At 37.0% G+C, this 23,440-nt stretch overlaps 1 protein-coding gene across 1 annotated transcript; it reads right to left on the reverse strand.

Annotated features, from left to right (window-relative positions):
- Positions 1 to 6,002: 6,002 nt before the first annotated feature.
- On the reverse strand, positions 6,003 to 23,205 carry LOC306849214 (sodium-dependent neutral amino acid transporter SLC6A17-like; the record flags this gene model as incomplete). Its single annotated transcript, XM_079384092.1, has 11 exons — positions 6,003 to 6,371; positions 7,265 to 7,427; positions 7,629 to 7,788; positions 7,900 to 8,092; positions 8,795 to 8,987; positions 9,167 to 9,408; positions 9,747 to 9,857; positions 10,533 to 10,714; positions 12,160 to 12,286; positions 14,190 to 14,347; positions 22,911 to 23,205. 11 exons carry the CDS (start codon positions 23,203 to 23,205, stop codon positions 6,003 to 6,005), a joined length of 2,193 nt encoding a protein of 730 aa, XP_079240218.1.
- Positions 23,206 to 23,440: the final 235 nt, after the last annotated feature.

Here is a 23,440-nt window from a genome sequence, read left to right on the forward strand (position 1 = left end):
GCAGATACTAAGGCCAGAGGAGCGTACCGAAGGTGCTGTCTGCATGATAAGCTGACGTCCACATCAAATTTAAATAATTATTTACATTAAAAGCGTAAAAGAAAATTTCAGTTCAGTGCACTAACCAACAATCTTTGCGGCGTGAACACACAAATGATCGAGTCATGTTCACAGAGGAACCAAAACTCACAGCTGGAGGTGAATTAAGGGAGGTAAGGGACTCACAACATCAAAATAGCAAAAATAAAACAGCTTTTTTTTTTTTACACACATACACACACACACACACACACACACACACACACACGATACAACAGACATTACCCCCATACACAACACATACACTATTGCACAATGTACAAAATAGTTAAATATTCTACGCTTTAACTGTACAACAATATCATACACAGCAGTGTTACAAGAATTCACCTGTTTGCCTTTCATAGACTAATTACCGTTTGTTTAACAAAATGTACACCGATATTTACAGATATAATATTCAGAATCACAATGTACATAAATATACATTATAGCAAATATTATGGCCTCCAGCACCTCTTGGAAAAGAAAGAGATGCTTGTACATTTCTTCAGTTGTAGTCAACTAAAATATGGCTCAACGTTCACGCTAGAATGAGTTTTGTTTCAAGAGGTCTCAGAGCTGCAAATAAAGGGCAAAATAAAAGTGCAGTTGTGTCTGTGCTTCAAAAAGATAAAAATGTGCCACGTAATTCCAGATTGTCTAAAACATTTAGTAGATTAATCTCAGTAGTTGAGTTTGATCAATATCTGTAAAGATTGTAGTGAACGCATGCTATTTGAACAGAGAGCATTTGTGATTATGTATTAATGAATTCCCGCTGCATGTCATCTCAGCAGGATGTACAACTGTTATCTATTATCACTATCTGTGGCCATTATATAGAGAGAGGCATGCGCTTATTATCTCTGAGGAGTGTAAATGATAAGAGTGATATGATTATTGCTTCCCAACCAAAAAAGTCAAAGTAAGCATTTGAATGCTTGTATACATTTACATAATGCACTGTAATGCATGTTCAGATCATGGGGATCTGAATGTTCCCCAATGTTCAGATTGGGGAAGTCGTGGCCTAATGGTTAGAGAGTCGGACTCGTAATCCAAAGGTTGCGGTTTCGAGTCTCGGGCCGGCAGGGATTGTAGGTGGGGGGGAGTGAATGTACAGCGCTCTCTCCACCCTCAATACCACGACTGAGGTGCCCTTGAGCAAGGCACCGAACCCCCAACTGCTCCCCGGGCGCTGCAGCATGGCTGCCCACTGCTCCGGGTGTGTGTTCGCGGTGTGTGTGTGTGTGTGTGCGCGTGCATTTGTTCACTACTCACTGCTGTGTGTGTGCACTTGGATGGGTTAAACGCAGAGCACCAATTTCGAGTATGGGTCACCATACTTGACAATACGTCACGACTTTACTTTTACTATGCTGTGTATATCTGCTGCTGAATGTTGTGCTTGGCTTTGTGCTAATGCTTTGTGCTAATAAAGGTGCAATTCACATTTTGTTCTCCCTAAAACATTTTAGAACAAAATGAATAGTACTTCTGATAAAAGTGTACTTTTAAGCATGTTTGCTTTTGTTCATGTGTGTGCCTTGATTGGTTAGTTGTGCTCTGTTCATTCATTTATATTGTCTTAAATAATAATAAACGTTGTTCATGTGCTCAGGGGTATTGTCATGGAAAAAAACATTGACATATGCAAAATATCTGATATAAATAGGGAATGTTTCTGAGATATAAAGAGGAAGGTCAGAACTAAGGTTCTCTGACCTTGGTCTGGGGAGTGCAGATGGTTATGAAAGAGGAACGAATATCAGCTAGAGCCAGTGCACTTTTTGTTTTTGTAGTTTTGATTCTGTATTAAGAATCATAAAGAAGTGTAACCTTGACTATTTAAAAAAAATAATATGGATTTTTATTTAATTAACAGAATATATATATATTAGTTAATAAAAATACATTTGTTAGTAGTTTATTCAGGTTAGTTTAGTGTATTAACTATCGTTAACAGATTTGTTATTAATCTTGATAAACCTTTAAGATGTACATTATTGGTAATGTTGAATTTGAAATGCTAACAATGTATGTAAAGTGTTATTACAAATAATGTGTGTGGGAGAATGGATCATTTATCTGAACTTTAGCTTCTTAGCTTTAACTTTGGTTGAAGTTAACTTAATATTGCATTTTTGTTTAATGCATATTTTCACAAAAAATATATAATTGGCCTGCTGTACTGTTGTGGACCTTTTTGAAGATCCCTGATGTACAATTTAATATTCAAGCTGCTCACAGGGGAGATTTTAATTGGACCGCTCTTTTCTATGTCTGTTTTGTTAGTAACTTAGTGCTGTTTTAAAACTAGGAACAATTTTTGGACTTCAGTCTGAATATGAGCTGTTGTGATGGGATTTAAAAAAAAAAATTATTATTTCAGTGTGAGGGGGTCACAAGTTCAAATTTTGCTTGACTGACAATACAACAATTGAAGTTGCATCTGTTTGTCAGTGTACTTTAAACAATCCTTGTGTAGTTTTGTGCTTGTGAGATGCAGCTCTGGGGCCTCTTGTCTAGAGAAGGTGAAGTGCACAAACCCAAAACTGCCACAAACAAACAACAAAACAAACAATATATAACCATTAGAGTATAAGCGATAACGAGAGGCACCAGCTGTGCTCAGCGGCAGGGCTGGAGGATGAGGCGGGGTACAGAGGCACACCTTCAACACACTAATCAACGGCACACAGCGACACTTTGTGAACAATCTTGTGCTATTGCAGGAGCAACATTAACATTATTGTACTTTACCACACACTGGACAACTACACACTACAACAAACAAATTGTGCATATAAAATGTTAAAATCTGTCCCGATTTATCAATCAATGTGCTCTTTCGAAATCCCATCTGACTGTATGATAAGGGCAGACTCTAGAGGGATGGCTTCACATATTTCTTACCACCTACATTTCTTTCAGTAAATAGCGACACACTCCATCTTAGTGCAGGCAAAGTGCGGGCTCTTCCAAAGCCCATCCAAAAAATGTAAACTCATTCATCATTATTGACTCACTCTCATTTTGTTTCCAACCCATCTGACTATTTTGAATGAGAAACACAAAAGATGTTACAAAAAGTGTATGGAAAAATCAAAATGAACAATGAAAGTGAATGGGAACTGGTGCTGTCAAGCTCCAAAACAACACATTTGAATGATGCACTACAATGGAAGCGAAAATTGTCAGTGAATAATTACTTACATTTCTTTAGAGCAGATATATGGACTATTTTTATGATGTTTCTTGTCTTTTTTAAAGCTTGACAGTCCAAGTACCTGTTAACTTTCATCAGTTAGAAAAAAAAAGCAACCAATATATTATTAAATCAATTCATATTGTATGCCTCATAGAAGCAAGGGAGTCATATGGGTTTGGAACAACAAGTAAATTATGACAGAATGAAATGTTTTAGGCGAGTTGTCTTTTTAAATGATTTTCCCCATTGTTGTTGTGAAATGCAGTGGTTGCTAGGGATACAACAAGGGCCTTACAGGAACATCTTGAAACCCCTCCTCAACACACACACACACACACACACACACACAAACAAGGAGGACTCATTAACATGCAGCCGTGATGTTTCTGACACAGGTTCCCCTGGGTAACCAGCCTAGTCCGTGTCTATTTTTACCTCAGCAGCCTTTATGACAGACTCAAAAGCTACAAGCAGCTGTATGATCAAAAGCTTTGCCGTTGTACTCATCAGGGTTTCAATAAGACCCACAACTTCACTTTTTCACTTTATAAAACTCCTGTCCCACTCTCCTTCACACTTTCCCCTCAGCTCTCCTGCCCTCTTCAGCTTCCTGAATCTATTCTTACTGGAATAAATACTGAAAATTAACCCCATTCATTGGAACCAGTGCATCTGTAATGAGCACATAAATCAAACTAAAACGGATTGATTTACAGCAATCTTTTTAAAAACATCAATCAAACTTTTTTTTGTGTGTGTGTGTGTGTGTGTATAATAATGTTTTAAAGAAAAAAAAAAAGAAAGATTAAAAAAATATATATAGCACACAAGCTATCGTTCAAAAGTTTGCGGTCAGAATTTTTTTATGTCTTTGAAAGTCTCCAATGCTTACCAATGCTGCATTATTTGACAAATGTAAGAAAAAACCAGTAATGCTGTAGAATATTATATTTTACAATCTATTTTAATGTATTTACTGTCACTTTAGATCTATTCTGTTTAATGCATCCTTGCTAAATAAAAGAATAACCTTCTTAAAAAAATATTACTAACCACAAACTTTTGATTGATAGTGTGTGTTTATATATAACTGTTTATTAATTAAATGATAATCTTTGCAGTGTTTGAAATTAAGTCATTTGTGTGGCATTTTGAAAGATGCTGAAATGTTTCTCCCTCCTTCAAAAAAAGTCTTAAATATCAGATCCACACAAATGACCTCATAATATTTTACATAAATTCCAGAGATCAGCCGTATTACAGAAAAATCCCAACTCTTCAATCTGTTTAGTGACCCTGACGAGAATATGTGTCTGTAATCTGGCCCCAGAACAGCAAGTTTGAAAACAGGCAGTGTTGAACAAGGGCCAAATGCTTCTCTGTGCTCTACAGTAAATAATCTGACATTGGCATTTGTAAAGCATAAGCAAACACCACTTAACCATTTACATGTTTTGTGGCTTGAAATTTAAAAACATAGGCCTAGATTTCGGTACCATTCCCTATTTGGAGTTTACCGTCTTCATCATAAATTTCACTTTGAATAATTATGTAGGCCTAAAATAGTTTAATCTCCACCAAGCATGATAACTTTAAGGATAAAAACAAGTTAATAGCACAGCAAATGCAGATTTCTCCACAGGTTCAGAACTGGGCTTCAAAGTAAACCTCACAAAGGCACGTAATACCACTCATTTCATTACTATTATTGCCACTGCTGAAATGGAAATTAAATAATATTTGTTCCCATTTAATTCATGTGTAATTTATTCAATTCTAGTTATTGTGCTTGGTGGAGTTTACTTGGCTCAAACGGCACCCCTTATTGCATCCTGAAAATGTCATTTCTTGTGCTGTGTGGAAATCACCTCTCATCAGGCATTTGTTTTGATTATAAAAAATAAAAACATCCAGGTAAAACTTTCCAAAAATTAACCTGACATTTATACTGTATATATTTGATACTGCTCTGAGACTACATAGTGTGTGCTTTGTGTATGAATACATATGTCGCCCTCTTGTGCTGAGATGTGGGCATGACAGACTGTTGATGTGCAAAGTCTATAACCAAGAACACTTAAATGAAGATGTACTTCAGTCGGTAACAGAAATCAAGCTATCAATTCACTCTACTCTCAGGCGGTCTGTATTTAACTGTGACACTTACATAATATCCACTAGAGGGCTCATTAAAGGAAGTGAAAGCTTTAGTTTCTCTGAGCCCCTCTGAGTCGTGTCCCTTTATAAGCTCTAAAGATGAGTTTAAATGAAATTCCTGCATGACATCTCGTATCTTGCACATTTTGTAAGATGTCTGGATTTCAGCAGCATTGGTAACACCTTAACCTGAGCGGCAACTATCACCTTAGCTCACACCATCGCTATGACCCCAAACCAGTCACAGAGACCAAACCTGAACCTTATCTGTACGCAAAAAATAACTTACCAACTCACCAAATAAGCCACCTTACATTTTGATCTGATAGCTTCAGGCTCTCTTTCACCTTCAGACCAACATCTGTAGTCCGTATGAATAATTGGGCCATGGGGAACCTGTCTAGGTGGGATCTCTGTGTCTCTCTGTCTGTTTTCTTGTCGTCCTGATCCTTTGGATGGCTTGGGTTAAGGTGTGACCAACACTAGGACCTTCTCATCTGTTCAGCATCTTCTTTCTCTTTCCGTCTCAGTCTCTGTTCGATGGGTTGGAGGATCATGACTCAGATTTGGGAGGGGCGGGGTTGGTCTGGTAACCGCTGCCATAGCCGCTGATGGAGGTAGAGTTGGTGATGAGCTCCACAGGAGAGGTGCTGCCGGGGCCCAGATAGGCCCTGTGGCTGGGCATGGGAGACGGGGCTTCGCTGGGGTTCTTCCCCAGGATAAACCTTGTCTCATCTTCCAGGGTGGAAGCCTCCTTTGCCAGGCTCTTGCGGTAGGAGACGGACAGCTTGTTGGAGCCGTCTGGGATCCAGTTGAAGTGACGGGCAAAAAAGACCAATGGAAGAGGAAGCATGGCCGCAATGATTAGAGCAAAACACATGACTAGTGCCCAAGTAGGATAACTCTGAAACCTCTCCATGGCCTGATTATAGAGATAAGGAGAGAAAGAATTGATTAAATGGAATGACAAAGGGAGTAATATTTTCTTATTTAAATGTCATTAAAGCTAGAATTTATGTCTAACTTCCTCCTTAAAATACATGCACTACCATTTAAAAGTTTGGGGTCAGTAAGATTTTTGAAAAAGAAATTAATACTTTTATTCGAAAATACATTTAATTGCTCAAAAGTGACAGTAACAACATTTATAAGGTTACAAAAGATTTATATTTCAATAAATGCTGTTCTATTGAACTTTCTGTTCATCAATGAATCCTGTAAAAACATTTATCAGTTTCCACAAAAACTTAAAGCAGCACAACTGTTTTCAACATTGATAATAATAAAAAATGTGTCTTGAGCACCAAACTGGCATATTAGACTGATTTCTGAAGGATCATGTGACACTGAAGACTGGAGTAATGCTTCAGAATTGTCAGGAATAAATGACATTTTTAAATAAATGCAAATAGAAAATAGTTATTTTAAATTGTAATAGTATCTCACAATATTACAGTTTTTATCTTCGCGAGTTTAAGATAATTTTTTCAAAACCATTTAAAAATCTTACCAACCAAACCTTTGAAAAGTAGTGTATATATCTGAATTCGGACACTGCCTAGATGTATTTGCATATATAGATAATAAAGGGTGAAAAATGTTTAAACTAGGGTTATTGATATAAACTATCACAAAATATAACAATGTCAATCTATATGCACTAAAATGATAATTAATTAAATAGCCAACTAAATGTAAAAAACAATATCAAACAATGGACATCCATATGGATTTCATGGCTGAGCAGAGTGTAATTTGGGAACAGGAATAGGATGGGAGAGAGAAAAGGACTAGACAGACTAGTGTTCAACTAACCAGATCTTGCACCCATGCATTGTATCCTGGAGGGCTGATGGCCATCTCTACTACAGTGGCAAAAATCAGTATGAGCAGACACACTGGAGACACATACTTCCACAGGTAGAAGTAAACAGCATACGGTCTGAAACCCAGCATGTCCTCCAGATCCTGCATGAACCTGATGAAAGCCGCAAAGAATGCAGAATTACAGCGCTGATCAATATCAGACACAAATATACACTGAAATGCATGGGACTATATTTGGTGATACCAAGAACAGACAAGTAGGAGATCTGATTTCAGAGATACAGTCCTATTTTATAAAGCTCTTGAAGCAAAATGCTAGAGAACTTCACAAGCAGTAAGTGAATTTGCCCACCTCTTGGTGCCATAGATCCAGGCTACAGATATATTCTCCAGGATCACCACAATGGTGAGGGGCAGACCAGCAGAATAGTCATCAAACATGGTTACAAAGTAGTTCCCTGAACGCTGGACGAAGAGCAAGCCGCAAAAAAAAGCCACAATACAGCAGCCCACTGCGGGAAATACAAAATCATACAGGTTACTCAGTGCCACCTAAAAGTGGCCCAGTATCACCACAATTATAATATACATTGGAAAAATAAGAAGAAACCAGGAGCTATCACCTGTGAGGATCTCCTTCCGAATTTTGAAAGTATCCAGAATGGGTGTTGTGATGCCAGTCATGGTGCCAATCATGCTACCAAGTCCCAGGTTTATCAGCATGAAGAAAAACAGGACAGACCAGAAGGGAGAACCGGGGAAATGAGTCATGGCCTCCGTGAAGGCAATAAAAGCCAGACCGGTGCCTTGAACAGCCTGATGAGAGAGAAAAAGCAGTGTTATTATTGTTTAAATAAAAAAAGAATTTAAATGAAATGAAATGAAAACATTTTCATTACATGAAATACAAATACAAAACATAATGTACAAAAACAAACTAAACTAAAATGAATAAAAACTACGAAAAAAATTGATGTTAGTTTTAGTTTTTGACATATGTTGCAAATATTTTAAATTGTAAACCTTCATATTATTACAACTAAAATAAAGTGAAATGATGAAATACTAAAACTTACAGTCAGAATAAAGATGAAAAAAAAAACTACAAATTGAAAATAAAGTAGAAATGAAAAAGCTATACTAAAAGGTCAGTGAACTTTTTCTTACATTCTTTTTTCCTTTTAAATTTAAATTAGAACAGTAGACAGTTGTTTCCCTTCAAAATGGACTGATTCTTGCCAAAACTTAGCTGAAACTGGGCACATGGACGCTAAAGCTGTAAAAAAAATTAAAATGAAGTGTGCAAAATGGCCCTAGAGTTCATAAATAGCTTGAACAGTACAATAAATTCCATAGTATTATGATTCAACAGAAGAAATGAATACAATAGACATTTTGTCTATTGAGCTTGGCAAATAAATAAATAAATCCTAAGTCTAAATGTAGGCTTTATCCATGCTGAATGGCTTAGCTGAAACCTGTGAATGAAAGCAGACAGCTCATGGGCTGAACACCTGCCTTATTGAGCTCATCCTCCAGCAGACACGGCTGCAGCCCCAGCTGTGCAAAACTGTCCTCTTTCACAATCTTTATTACGCCGTACATCTCAGCATAGTCTGAGGAGGTGAGGTGGGAGAAGTTCACATGAGGGGGGATGAGATCCTGACTCAGCACATTTGAGTTCAAGTAGCCCAGAATCTTCTCAGCATTCCTAAAAGAGAACAACACAGACATGAGGCTGCTGGATGACCTCGAAATCCAGCTTCCCCATTTAGATTTAAAGCATTAAGCACAGATATTATATTACAATGGAAAGTTTAACTTAATCCAATCACATAAACAATCCCTTTATGAGAGAAATACAAAGACATATTAGGAGGTCATACATACTCCACCACACATTTCTCGTTCATGACGTTGGCTTTGAAACCCAGCACAGCAAACACCACGAGTGTGGCCAGTATAGAAGTAAAGAAGTTGATAACGGAGACCAGCACGGCATCAAAATGGCAGTTGTTATCTCTCTTATTGTAGCTGGAAAACGCGATGACTCCACCAAAACCCAGACCAAGAGCAAAGAAGACTTGAGTGGCAGCTTCACGCCACACCTGCGGCTCCAGCATGATCTCCAGCTAAAATTAATTGCATTTTAAAAAATTACATTTACAGTATTTGATTTAAAAATTTAAATGAACAGTGCTAACATAGCTGAAGGCCTTCAATTCTTTAAAATGTTTGATTAAGGCAATAGAATCATTCTTAATGCAAATCTGATTAAATATCCCACCTACACCACAAGAGGGAGTCCAACCACCTGACAGGGAGCAATGTTTTAGCTGCAGAAATGTTCTTTTTACATTGCTGACTCTTTGATTACATTGCATGAAATGTGTCCCTTAGTCTCTAAAAATAAAATGGATTTTCAAAATATCACGTGTTTAAAATCAGCGCACGTGTACACTTGCCTTACCTTTGGTGTGAACATGTGAGCAATGCCGTCAACTGCTCCTTTAAGAAACAGTCCTCTCACCAGGAAGCAAAAGAGCACCACATATGGAAATAGAGAGCTGAAGTACATCACCTGCAAAAACATGGTGTAACAGATGTGTCTTTGTTCAAATGTTTTACAATGATTTTTAAGATGACATTAACATTTCAGAAAACAATAACGGTGCATTAATGATTTTGCTATTATTTATTACAACAGGACATAAATTTAGCACATATAAATACTTTTTTGTTCATAAATGTAAATATTGAGGTGAAAATACATTCTTTCCACTTCTTTTTGGTTGATTTCAACCCTGATGTTACATCTTTGTTGTCAATAAAAAAGCTAAAATATCAAATTATTACTGATTAATTAATTAAATAAAAATTAAATGTAAACTCAAGAACTGGCCTTACAGGGGCTCTTTTCTTGTTACATGATCTGAACAAGTGGTGAAGCACTACTGGCTTTATGAGATTAGCAGAAATTTTGATTTAAAGACAACTATTTGTGTCCTTGTTGTTTAGACGCTGATGCTGGTAAACGGGTATTTCTCTGTAAAATCTGTGTTTGCTTAAACTGCACCATCATACCTTGAATTCTGAGAAAATAATCATAATTGCACATTGTGATTGTGTAATTGTTCAGAAGAGCTTGATATGCAGCATCTGCAGATTGTGCCTTCAAGCTATCCGAAAATTGATGTGTTTCTCAATTAAGTTGATTCTCATTTCATTATCTCACGCAGTAGCAAGTCTGCCCCACCTTCCCAGAAGACTGAATGCCCTTCATTACAGCCAGGCAGACAATTATCCAGGCAGCCAGCAGTGACAGAGTCATCCTCCAGTTCAGACCCCCGCTGTCTGCGATTGTGCTGGTGATGTTCAGGGTCTCGCGGTACCAGAAGTACGTGGTTGCTGAGCTCTTCTCACACTCAGGCTCCACAACTAACCAGACAAAGGAAAACCAGAGGGACAAAATTAAGCACGTCTATTAATATAGCACTGACTATTTGATGACTTTGTGGAAAACATCAGATTGTATTTCTTAGGATTTGATTCTGATTCATTAGACTCCCATTTTAAATCGATTTGATTCCAGTTAATTTCAGTTCTGATTTTGCTTACATACTGTATGAAAGAAATTCTCTTTCTTCTAATTCTGTCTATTATACAGGGAAGCACTTATTTCTTTTAACTATACGTTAAAAACCCAACTCGTAAAAGTGATTTGTAAAGGGAATCTTGCTGTAGTGGTTGAGAATCGGGATTGTTCAAATAAAAATAGTCATTAATTTGAATACTGATATTTTTCCTGAGGCCGAATCCAAACCTGGTGGGAAAACCAGCATCCAAAACACAACATATGCTGGTGACCTGCCAATATTTTCAGCAGAGAACACTGCCAGTGCTATGGAAATCTCCAAATACTGCTTCTAACGGAATAGTAGAGTATCCTGGAAAGGTACAAGTAAAACTGTATCCAAGAAACATTGTGCATTAAAAGATTTGAGTTTTTTAATCAATACAATTTATCCTATATAGCAATTCTTTAAAGTTTGTACTACATAAAGACCACAAATATAGTTTGAATTTATGCTGGAATATAGTTTTTGGTTTTATTTGGATATTTAGTGTGCTGTGCCCACTTAAGCTGCATGTCTACATGTATCCAGTCTTAGTGGGGTTGACAGTCAGCCTCTGTCTAGTTCATTCTCCACTAATTGACTAGGGGACACTGCCGCAGGGCATGCTGGGAAGTCTAAAACACACAACGTGACCTTGAGTATGAGGCTCATGAAGAGCGGTATGGGAAATGTGACAAGGTGCACAATGTGTGTGGGGTGGAATATACTTTAAAGGAATAGTTCACCCAAAAATGAAAATGGTCATCATTTACTCACCCTCATTTCGTTCCAAACCTGTATGAGCTTCTTTCTTACAGTATGTTGAACACAAAAGAAGATATTTTTTTTAAATGTGAAGAACCAAACCGTTGTTGGACTTCATTGACTACATTGACTTCAATAGTATGGAAAGAAATCGGGACCATCAACTGTTTGATTACCAGCATTTTTCAAATATCTTCTTTAATGTTTAACATAAGAAATAAACTCATACAGGTTTGGAATTACATGAAGGTGAGCTTTCAATTGAAGAAAGACTGCAGTGTTATAAAAGTCACAAATAGTGACATAACAGACTGCAACTTTATTAAGGTCGTCTGTTGTTGGGCATGAAAACAAAACTCTTTCATGATTTCATGTTGCACGCAATTACTGTGCCACATTTTATTTCATTAGGCAAAGTCTTGTACCAAATGAAATGTTTCACATAAAACAACACGACTCCAATCTTTCTAGTCATCATGTGAGAAACTGCAGAACACTCACTGGCTTGGCTACCATTCCTCCTGATAGGACATTCGCTCCAGGGCAGAGGATACTGAAACGACTGAAAAAAGTAGAAGATGCTCCAGCCGATAATCACATTATAGTACAGACCCACAAAACCACACACCTGTAGAATGAGAGAAAGAAACAATGCATATTGTTAACAATTATAAAATAATTAAGGGGTAATATTGACCAAAAACTGTCCCCTGGCAAGGTCTCCATCTGAGCCATACTGTGCACTGAAAATAGCAATCTATGTGGCAAAATCCAATCTAACTGTCTGGCACCTTCTGGGAATGTTTTCTTGTGTTTCTTGTATGGCTTTGAAATAAATACGTATACTGGACAAACAGAAATAATGACCTATATGGCAGTTTAGTTTGGTATTGTTGCATCATCTATTTCAGATTTATCCAACTCTACATGCTATGTTGAAAAACAAGTTGTGGTTAGTCATTTTACAGAACATGTCAGTCAGAGTAGTTCTTCCTGGCAGTTGTATTAGCACTGATGTGCAGCAGACTGTGCTGACAGTCAAAAGTCTGGCTCCTGGAGTCTGATATATGATCGGATGACATAATTGATCAAATCTGAACTCCTAAAACTCAATAGCCTTACTTCATTTATACTGTCCATAAACAGAATACAAACTGAAATACCGTGTATGTTCAGGGTTTAGCAACGCGTGCCTGTTAACATAAAATCTATCCCTTGATTTTTCCCTGCAGTCTGTAATATGGCAGTAATGGTTCTTTACAACGTCACAGGTCCACAGCACGTTGAGTTAGTGAATAATTGAAGCACATTCTTTCTGCTGTAGCTTTGTGGGTATTAATAGCAGCGACTGCAGCAGAACAGCCACATATAGCCACAGTCATTTTAACTGTGGTGCTGTTTTATTTAAAGGCCCATGTTTTCAAAATGGCTTTCCTTGCATGTTTTTTCATTGCCTTTGTGTAGAAGGTTAACACAATTAAGGTCGATTCCCAATTTGAAGTCAATGAATCCAGCAGTCTCATTCAGACTACATGCCAAATACTAAATATAATACAAAATGTTAATTTTCAATTAAACAGAACATTTAATATTCTAATAAATAATTGTATAGAATTAAATATTAATAAATTAAATGCAGTTAAACAATTATTATATTAACGAACATAATATAATCAATATTTTAAATAATATAATCAAATCACTTAAATTATTATAGTGCAAATGTAATTTGTAATCAGAGAATGCAAAACTGACTTTTTAACTTTTTATATATGCATCAGTATATATAATATGTATTCAGCTCATTCTGTTACAAATGAGAAAGCCATTCCCTAGAAACTTTAAACATTAAACAGCATTTACATAATAACCAGATTTCTGCACCAGTGCATTGGCTTATGGTATATAACCATCACCTCCCAAATAGCCTTATGTACTTGCTGACTTGCTAAAGTATCTCCAAAGCACAGCTGCTTGTACAAGGAGAGGAAACCAGAAAGTCCAGGTGCATCTGGGGCAGAAAATAAATGTATTACATGTTCAGACAGAGTGATATTTTCAGATCGAAACCCATCTGATATGTTGTGTGACTGTGCTCATATTAAACTGATCAGAGCACAGAGTCTATAATGGATGACTCAGCACAGAATGGCTGGTATATTAGCACTTTTAAGCTAGTGACTCTTCAAAAACAAATGTGTCTGCTAGGATCTTCAGAACACTGAAATTGGCTGTTGGTCTGGAACTCACCAGCTCCTTATTGTTTTGTGACCCTTTTCCAACAAAACATTAGCATACGATCTAGAATCTTAAAATGTATCAATCACCCAGTCTAAGCTGACATGCACCAGACACTCACAAGTCAGTGTCATTAAAATCAGCAATTTAAACGCAACCATTTTCACACACAAATGATTTCCTCATATACTCATAAACCAAATGAAGCAACATGATCTCAGCCAAGACGAGTGACTGCTCATTTGTGTCTTGTGTTTCAGTCCACTACTTTCTCCAGAACATTATTCACTCACCATCAGGCTGGACACTCCAATGCCACCAAGTCGTGGACAAACATAATTCCACACTCCTATGCTCCCTCGACGGATCCTCTGGCCAACCGCCAGCTCCAAGAAGAAGAGTGGGATGCCAATAAGGATAAGAAGGATGAAGTATGGAACAAGGTAGGCACCTGTAAATAGAGACAGCGACACTTGTAAACACAGAGAGTAATGTCCTTACAACAGTGTCTTTAATGACCAACCAATAGCCCAAGATCAATCAAGCTACTGCACACTAAACGCACTTTATTCTCTCAGAATGCTTTTTTTTCAAAATTCCATTTTGCTTTTTTCGTACATATACAAATAGTAAATTGTCTTCAAATATGTTTCTTGCTAATTAAACAGTACACTAGTAGATTCTGCTGGAATTTAAATGAGTGATTGTACCTAAACTAACTATGTTGAAAATCAAAATGCTTTATATGACTTTCTGGGTCATGTTTTTCCTCATATTTTCATATTTCATATTTACATTAATTCAACTAAGGTAAAATATATAAATATGTTTTAGCAACACTATAGTCTCTAAAATTAACGCATATAAAGGTCACTTGTTTATATTTTATGTTTTGATTTCATTTAGGCCATAGATTGACCTAACTACATGAAACATTATAGGGCTCCGGAGCAGGGTTAGCATGTGATGAGGGGACTGTATTATTCACTTTAAAAAAAGATAACACTTTAGATTACAACCCGCAAAGAACTACGTAAGTATACTGAATTTACAGTGTACGTTTCTGTAATTATAGTGTACCTATAAAGAACGTACGTGTATAAGGGAACAATATGTTACATTTGGGTAATAAGGGGGTAACAACCAGATATGCAACCTGCAAATAACTGCATAAGTAAACTGAAGTTTCAGTGTAACGTTTTTGTAATTATAGTGTAGGTGTAGGGGAATAATATGCAATGTTTGGGGAATGCATGCTGTCTATGCAGGGTCAGAAAGCTCTCGGATTTCATCAACAATATCTTAATTTGTGTTCTGAAGATGAACGAAAATCTTAAGGGTTTGGAACGTCATGAGGGTGAGTAATTAATGACAGAATTTTCATTTTTGGGTGAACTATCCCTTAATATGGTCAGAAAGTAATCAAAAGAGCTTGACAAATGAGTCAAAATACCATATTTACATTTTTAAGATATACAAATCAACATGAGCATTAATTCATCATCTTCAGTTTTAAGACCATAATTAATAAGATATAACTTTTCTTAGAATAATAGAGATATTATAAAGATGTCAAGTACTGTGACTGTTTGTCATCCACAGGGAAAAAAGAAAATAAATAGAACAGAACATTAATTCAGGTCAAAATTTCCATAACTGCAATATATTTAGATCACTGGTTATACTTCTTTTTTTATTACATTTTGAGAAAAACTTGATTTCACTAATCTAATGATTAGTAATAAATTTGACATTTTCCTGTAGTGAAATATGTAACTCTGATTGGATTCGTTTGAAAGAAGGTCATAACCACCGAGGATGCCTCGAGGGTGAGTAAATCACTAAATATATGACCTGTCACACCATATTTTGAAATATTTAACTTATATGACACAATTTTCATTCAGATTAAATCAAATACAGTATACTTTCAAGCAGAACAACAGCAAGTGCAAAGCTTTATTATTTTCACACCTTTCTTATGTTTTATCTTCCCTACATTTTCTTGCTAAATTTCTACCACCCAGATGCAGCAGATGGTATCTGCTATAGGCTAATGACAGTCTGAGCCTCAATAGGCATGACTGAACAGACAGACAACAGAATAAAACAGCAAGTCACGCTTCCGAGCCCTGACGTCAAACTAGCTCCATGGTGATGAAAAGTTTGGTCTGAGCTGCGCAGCCTCTATTTGAAGTCAAAGAACAATCTGAAAATAACCGCCTCTGTAGATGTAGAGCTCACAGTGCTGGCGAATGACTACAAACCCATCCTTTTGGGAGGCTCTAAGTGTAATTTGAGCCAGGGATGATCACAGCACAGCCCTCCCTCTGCTTTTATTTATGACGATGGACTGCTTGTTATCAGTTTGATTACAGCATTTCTTTTGTATTCGATGTTGCTTTGTTGAGGCTTTTTGTCTGAGCTTTATTTTATTTACGACTAATGAAAAGGAAACAGCAGGTCTTACATAGAAAAGAAGAGATGGGAGGAAAAAGAAGGGATGGATGCACAGATGGAAGGGAAAAGATGGAGAGAGCAAGGGTGCGTAACAGAAACAAGGCCTTCTGGGAAACATTCATAATTGCTAGACAAGCAAGGACAAGATATGATGATCTAATTAAGGTGTCAGGTTTCACTTTCAGATAACATTAATGTGTCAAACTACCTATCTATTTTTTTCCTTTACAATTTGTCATTGATACTATTTTCATTTTTCATACTAGTTTCATTTTTTTCCAGATAATTCGCAATCAATTATGCACGGCAAAAAACATTTTCAATATATTTTGTATTTTTTTCCAGTAACTGCTGTATTTCTAAATATACCTAAACATAAATGTACTCATCAATCTTATCAGAATAGATTATGAATTTTACCTAAATTATTATATTATTATTATAAACATTTTACCTCATAAATTAACAAAATATAGACTTTGATGTATAGTCATTGATTTCTGAAATAAATCATTAAGTCATTTATGTTACCTAAAATCATTTTACACCATATGTCTAGAGACTGTGAGATAGCATGATAGTACATTTCACATCAGAGAATATAAACAATGAATAATATTCCATGCACATGCAGCCAAGGAGCAATGACAGCAAGAAAATGATGATGACATAAAAATTTACGAATGAAGACTGTAAAGGCCTTGACATTACTGGTTTTAAACAGCACATATAACATTGCTTGCCCTAAATAATGCACACTGGTACCGCCAGCTTAATAAATTTAGAGGGACCACAGCACACAAGGCATTCAGCTGACCCAAAAAACCTGTCTCAGTGGAAATTTTACAGAGCTTAAGATAATAATAAAGAAGAGTGAAAATGTTAAAGGGGTAGATCACACAAAAATGTAAATGAAAAATATAATTTACTCACTATCATGCCATTCCAAACAACCTTGACTTTGTCTACATGAAAAAAAATATTTTCTATGTAATGAAAGAAAATAAGGACTGGGTCTATCAAGCTACAAAAAGACAAAAAATACACCATAAAAGAGCTCCAACAGACCTAAGCGCTAAATTACACATCTTTAAAAACACAAAAACAGATCAGATTTTAAGTTATTCACTATGAATGTTGACATCTCTCCTAGCTCTTGTTCATGAGAGAAGAAGTGGCAAAGTCTAATTTTATGAATAATTCATTTATTTCTGTCAGATTCGTTTAATGAGTCAGCTGATCCCACTCACAAAACTGGCCTGATTGATTTGTTCATAAATCAGACTGGTCCAATTTTAGAGCAGTGATTCAATGATCTGGTCACAATGGTTAACAGCTTGCATTCTGGTTGTCACACAAAGTTAAATAGCTTCAGAAGACTTGAAATACAGTTGTAAAGAAAACATTTATGACTTCTGGTACTATTCTGCAACATTAATATGCTAGTAAAATGTGGCGAACATTATTGCAGATTAGCAATAATTAGAAGACTATAAAACAATGGTCGCCGTGATTTTGCCAAGTCAGACATGTTCCTGGATCAACATCTTTGGTTGATCTTAGAACAACATTACTGTCCAAAAAACATAGACCTATAACACTATCCCTACCCCTGAACCTAACCCTACCCATAATTGATCCCAAAAATCAGAGGGAAATGATAGCTGAATAACAAGGGTGCAGAAGCACCTAACTCTTGTCGTAAACCGTTCAGGGTTTGCATTTGTTGTGCGTTTTGATGCAGTTGTGGAATACACAATATGTGTGGGCACCGCTGCTGAAATCAATCTCTGATTTATCTTTATATATGCACATATATTTTGGATTTGTCATCCAAGTGAACTTCAGAACCACACACAGTATGCTGTTTTACTAAATGCATCAGGCTGTTTATTTGTTACCTTTAGGTATGATCACATTAGCAAAATTTCAGCTGAATTTCTGGTCCATTGTCAATAGTGTAGCAATGTATGAAGTACTGCCCACACAAAAATCACTTTCAAACCAAGCAGCTTTCTGTTGGTCAGTGCAGCGAATTCATGTGACCAACTTAAATACGACCTTTGTGGGGATTTTTTTTTTTTTTACATGAAACTAAATTAAAGACTTAAAAGACTTAATTATCAGCAGCTCATTGGCTGTTGGTTTATTGAAGGGGTCATGACATGGATTTTTTTTATCGTTTTAATGTGTTACTTGAGGTTTACTTATAATGGTAATAATATTTTTTGCACAAATACCAAATAAATGATTATTTTCAACCCTCATTCTGAACCTCTCTCAGAAACAGGCTGTTTTTAAAGAGCGGGTCCTTTAAGGCTTCTCAGGAATCAGCCACTGTTATAACTGGCTAAAATCATTGCATAGGAAACAGTATCAACACCCCCTCGCGATTGCATGTTTTGACAACATAATCAAAATAAAACAGTAATTTACAGACAAATCATTATTAAATCATCTACTTATGGTTGATGCAGTTGCAGTCAGGTATAGTACATTAACATTTACATTTACCTTTAGTCATTTAGCAGACATTTTTATCCAAAGCGACTTACAAATGAGGACAATGGAAGCAATCAAAATCAACAAAAGAGCAATGATATGCAAGTGCTATAACAAGTCTCAGTTGTAGATTAACGCAGTACACGTAGCAAGGTTTTTGTTTTTTTATTATATAATAAATAAAAAAGAAAACAGATACAAAAAGATTAAAAAAGCTAGTGTTAGTATTTTTTTTTTTTTTTAAGAATAGAATTAGAAGAGTGCTAGTGTTAGAGGGTCAAATAAAGATGGAAGAGATGTTTTTTCAGCAGATTCTTGAAGATGGCTAAGGACTCAGCTGCTCAGATTGAGTTGGGCAGGTCATTCCACCAGGAGGGAACATTTAATTTAAAAGTCCATGAAAGTGATTTTGTGCCTCTTTGGGATGGCACAATAAAGCGAAGTTCACTTGCAGAACGTAACCTTCTAGAGGGCACATAAGTCTGAAGTAATGAATTTAGTTAAAGGGGTGCAGAGCCAGTGGTGGTTTTGTAGGCAAACATTAATGCCTTGAATTTTATGCGAGCAGCTATTAGTATCCAGAGCAAATTGATAAAAGGTGTGACGTGCATTCTTTTTAGCTAATTAAAAATGTATCTTGTTACCGTGCTCTGGATTAATTGTAAAGGTTTGATAGAACTGGCTGGAAGACCTGCCAAGAGAGCACTGAAATAGTCCAGCCTGGAAATGGCTTGAAGGAGATGAGATGGAATAGGATCAAGCGGACAAGTAGTAGGATGATTAGAAAAGATGAGTTTGGAGACTTCTGCCTCAGAGAGTGAAGAGAAGGATGTGAACGAGTGTATGTATGGTGGTAAGATGTGCTTGACAGATTGTGGTGTGGAAAATTGTGCACTGATGGTTTACATTTTATTAATGAAGAACGTGGGAAAGTTGTCAGCTGTTAGAGTTGATGAAGGAGGGGGAGGAGGAGGACAAAGGAGTGAGGAAAATGTTTTAAAGAGCACGCGAGAGTTAGACGAATTGTTAATTTTGTTATGATAGTATGCGTCACGAATCTGGTCTATGAACTTCCGTTTACTCACCACCAGAGGTCACTCGCTCACTACATTGACTCTTGCACCACACTACTGTTGCACTTCAACTCAAACTACAATTCCCATAATCCACTGCACTGACGACACACAGCTGATTGCACTGATTACACAGTTTACTTAAACTATGGACTTCCTCTTCCTCTCTGCCGAGTATTGTATAGTGTATATCACTCTCCTAGCGATAGCTACTCTACGGAGTCACTCAGTTATCATAGCCTTGCCTTTTGTGTTTTGATTCTTGCCCGTGTTTCCTTTATTAACCCTTAGCCTTGCCGTTTGGACTCAGTTTGCACCTCTCTTGGACTACTGCTCGTGTACCTGGATTATCTCTCTGCCTTGCCCTGTTGGATATTGTTTGCCGATCGTCGACCCACGCATGCCCTAGGATTACTCTTTGTCTTGCCTGTGATGTTCCTGTTTGCCATTGTATGAACCCTGCTTGTTTTGTGACCTCGCCTTTTAATAAAGCCTCACAAATGGATCCGCACGTCTCACGTCTTGTTCTCCCCGTAACAGAATGTCCTTTTAGCAGTGGAGACATTATCAGAGAAGGATGAGAGGAGTGACTGCTATATTTTAAGGTCAGTAGGATTTTTTGATCACCTCATCTTTCTACAAATGATTTTTTGTGAACTCTCTATGACACTGTGCCTTGTATACAAAACTAAATCCTCCAATCAATCCTCTGACACGATCCGGGATACCATTAAAAATAAACCATCCACATGTTCTTTATGCTGGGATCCTTCTGATATCTGTACAAAGACACAAACGAGCTGTTTAAACCAAACGTGTCAAAGTGAGCGTTCTTTCACTCCATTTGTCCTGACAACAGACTCAAGCGCGTGGTCAGAAAGTGAACACTCATCTGTATACTGTATCCAGTGTAGAAAGATAGCGGAAGTAATTGCAATTTCTATTTGCTTTTGACACAACGTGACACTCGCATTCAGCGTGATCAAGTGTCAGTGGGCGGGGCCTGTGGTGAGAAGATTACTATTCGTCAATGTGTTGCTTTGGAGGCAGTGTTTATGCAAACGACTGTACCCAGCTTGTCCCTATTAATAAAACGAGCCGTTTTCTGAGGGTTATTAATAATACATAAATGCTTTATATTGATGATGAGGACATTTTAAGTTCTGAAACTTTCAGAATATATTAAGCAAACAGACACCACTTCTGTATAAAAAGATCAAGGGAAATTTGGTTTCTCATGTCATGACCCTCTTAAATGCTAAACCCATTGAATTTTGGTTTAGTGTTCAACAGTGTTGTGCAAGTTACTTCCAAATTGTAGTACATTACAGATTACTTGTTACTGTTATTTAAAAGGAATTCCTTACCTTATATTACTGTCTCAGAATTGTAATGCGTTACATGACTCCTGTATTACTTTTGAGTTATTTTTTACAAAAATATCTACAGAAGTAGAACTAAACATTCTAAAATGACAATACTAGAGCCCTGCCCTAATGACAAAGTGTTTATATTTCGTTCCGGCTTTTTATTAAGTTCATTTAGAAAAAAAATAGTTTTTTTTGTTCATTAAATTAGTTTTTTCTTTCTTAAAGTAACGACCAAGCGGCCAGCGGCAGACCAGCAGGCTGATCATAGCTTATGTTTGATCAATTTAGCCTTCTCAAATCATCATGACTTGCCTAAAATAAAATCTACAGATATTATAAAACAGTTCAAGCATATAACAATGTTTAAACATTAAACCTAGATAAATGTGCGCTGCATCCAGTTTGTGCGGAGAGTGGAAGCTAAAGCGCAGGACATGGAGGCCCCAGCGCAATCAATTACAATTTTATTTTTTTCAATGGAAACAACTTACGCCATAATTTTTGCTCATAAAGGTAAGAATAATACATCATTCGGAACTGTAAAGGGTCTATTTTTATTTGTGTGCTCTCACAATATCAACAAAACGTTGTGCTTTTATCTTGAACAGGAGCGCTTCACAAAAATGAACCGAAAGACAGCGAATACATGCCTCACAGACATGATAAATATATCTATAGAAAGCTTTAAATTACTACTTAACGAAATAAATAAAAATGAAAACAAACTATTTAATACAATCGTTATCCGTGAAGATGCACTTCTCTCTAAAGATGCGTCTAACGAGGAGATGGCGAATCCTTACTATTTCCCCCGGACACATTCATTGTAATTACTTTTGCTGGGGCTTTTGCTTTATTGCGTGTATTTGAACGCAGAACTCTTCAGCTGCACTGACGGCTCGCTGCTGCTGCGGGACACTAAACACCATCGAGTCGCTCTTGACAGTCACGGCAGCACGGACTCATGTTATTTCCACCAGCGCGGCTATTTTTTTTCATCAATAATTGATGGATGTCTAAAATATAAAGATAAGGAGAAACCTAAAACAGGCCGAGGACCGGCCCGCATCTGAACTATGACTTGAATATTGGCCCGAAGCCCGGGCCTAGGGACATAAAGTCGGAGCCCGACTTTAAAAAAAAAAAAAAAAAAAAAATTAAAGGCTAAAAGTGTGTTGTAACGCAAGCGTTACTGAACATGTACCGAGTAAAATATTACTGAAAATTGATTAGTAATGCCTTACACTACTGCGTTACATCAAAAAGTAATACGTTACTGTAATGCATTACTTTTGTAACGCGTTACTCCCAACACTGGTGTTCAACTAATAGAAGACATCTTTGCAAAACACTACCTGACAAAAAAATGTTGTGTACAAAACATTTAGGATACTTTGTAGTGCTTTTCTGCCTTTTTGATGAAGCTTGAAAGGTCTTGTCCCCATTCATTATAATTGCATAAGAGCGTCTAGTGCATTAACATTTCTCCTTTTGTGTACTAGAAAAGAAATGGAGGTTGAATTAATGATGACAGAAATATACATTTTTTGGTGAACTCTCCATTTAACCTCAAAACAGTTACAAATGCACGTCAGTAATAAGAACTCACCTCCTCCATTCTTCTGGCAAAGATAAGGGAAACGCCACACATTACCAAGGCCCACTGAGAAGCCCACCTGGGCTAGGATGTACTGCAGCTTACTGTTCCAGGCAGGACGTCCGTCCTCTAAGTCAGGGGAGATATCTGGCTTGCCTATGGGTGGAGGGCCCCCTCCTGTCATGTTCATGCTCATCTGACTACTCTTGTAGTCCATGGGAGCCTCCAGCGCCAGGAGGTCAGCCACAGACTCTGTGACGTGCTCATTACTGTGCTCGCGCTGAGTCACTTTACTGCTCTTGGGCATGGTTGTGCCGTGTCGTGGTGATCCTGACAATTAAAGGTGTGAAAGGAGAGCAGGGCAGAATGGAGGTCACAAAAACTGCCCCTTTGGCTTGATACAGGTGTGGACAATAAAGGTTTGTGCTCCTGTGGAAAGAACATAAAAATGAAAACATGAGAAATCGGGCCACAAGAGATAAAAATATGACCAAGGGCCATTATACAGACTGAATCATCATCCAAAGACTTGACCATTTTTG

This window comes from Barbus barbus (genome assembly GCF_936440315.1).
Source record: "Barbus barbus genome assembly, chromosome: 29".
NCBI lineage: Eukaryota > Metazoa > Chordata > Actinopteri > Cypriniformes > Cyprinidae > Barbus > Barbus barbus.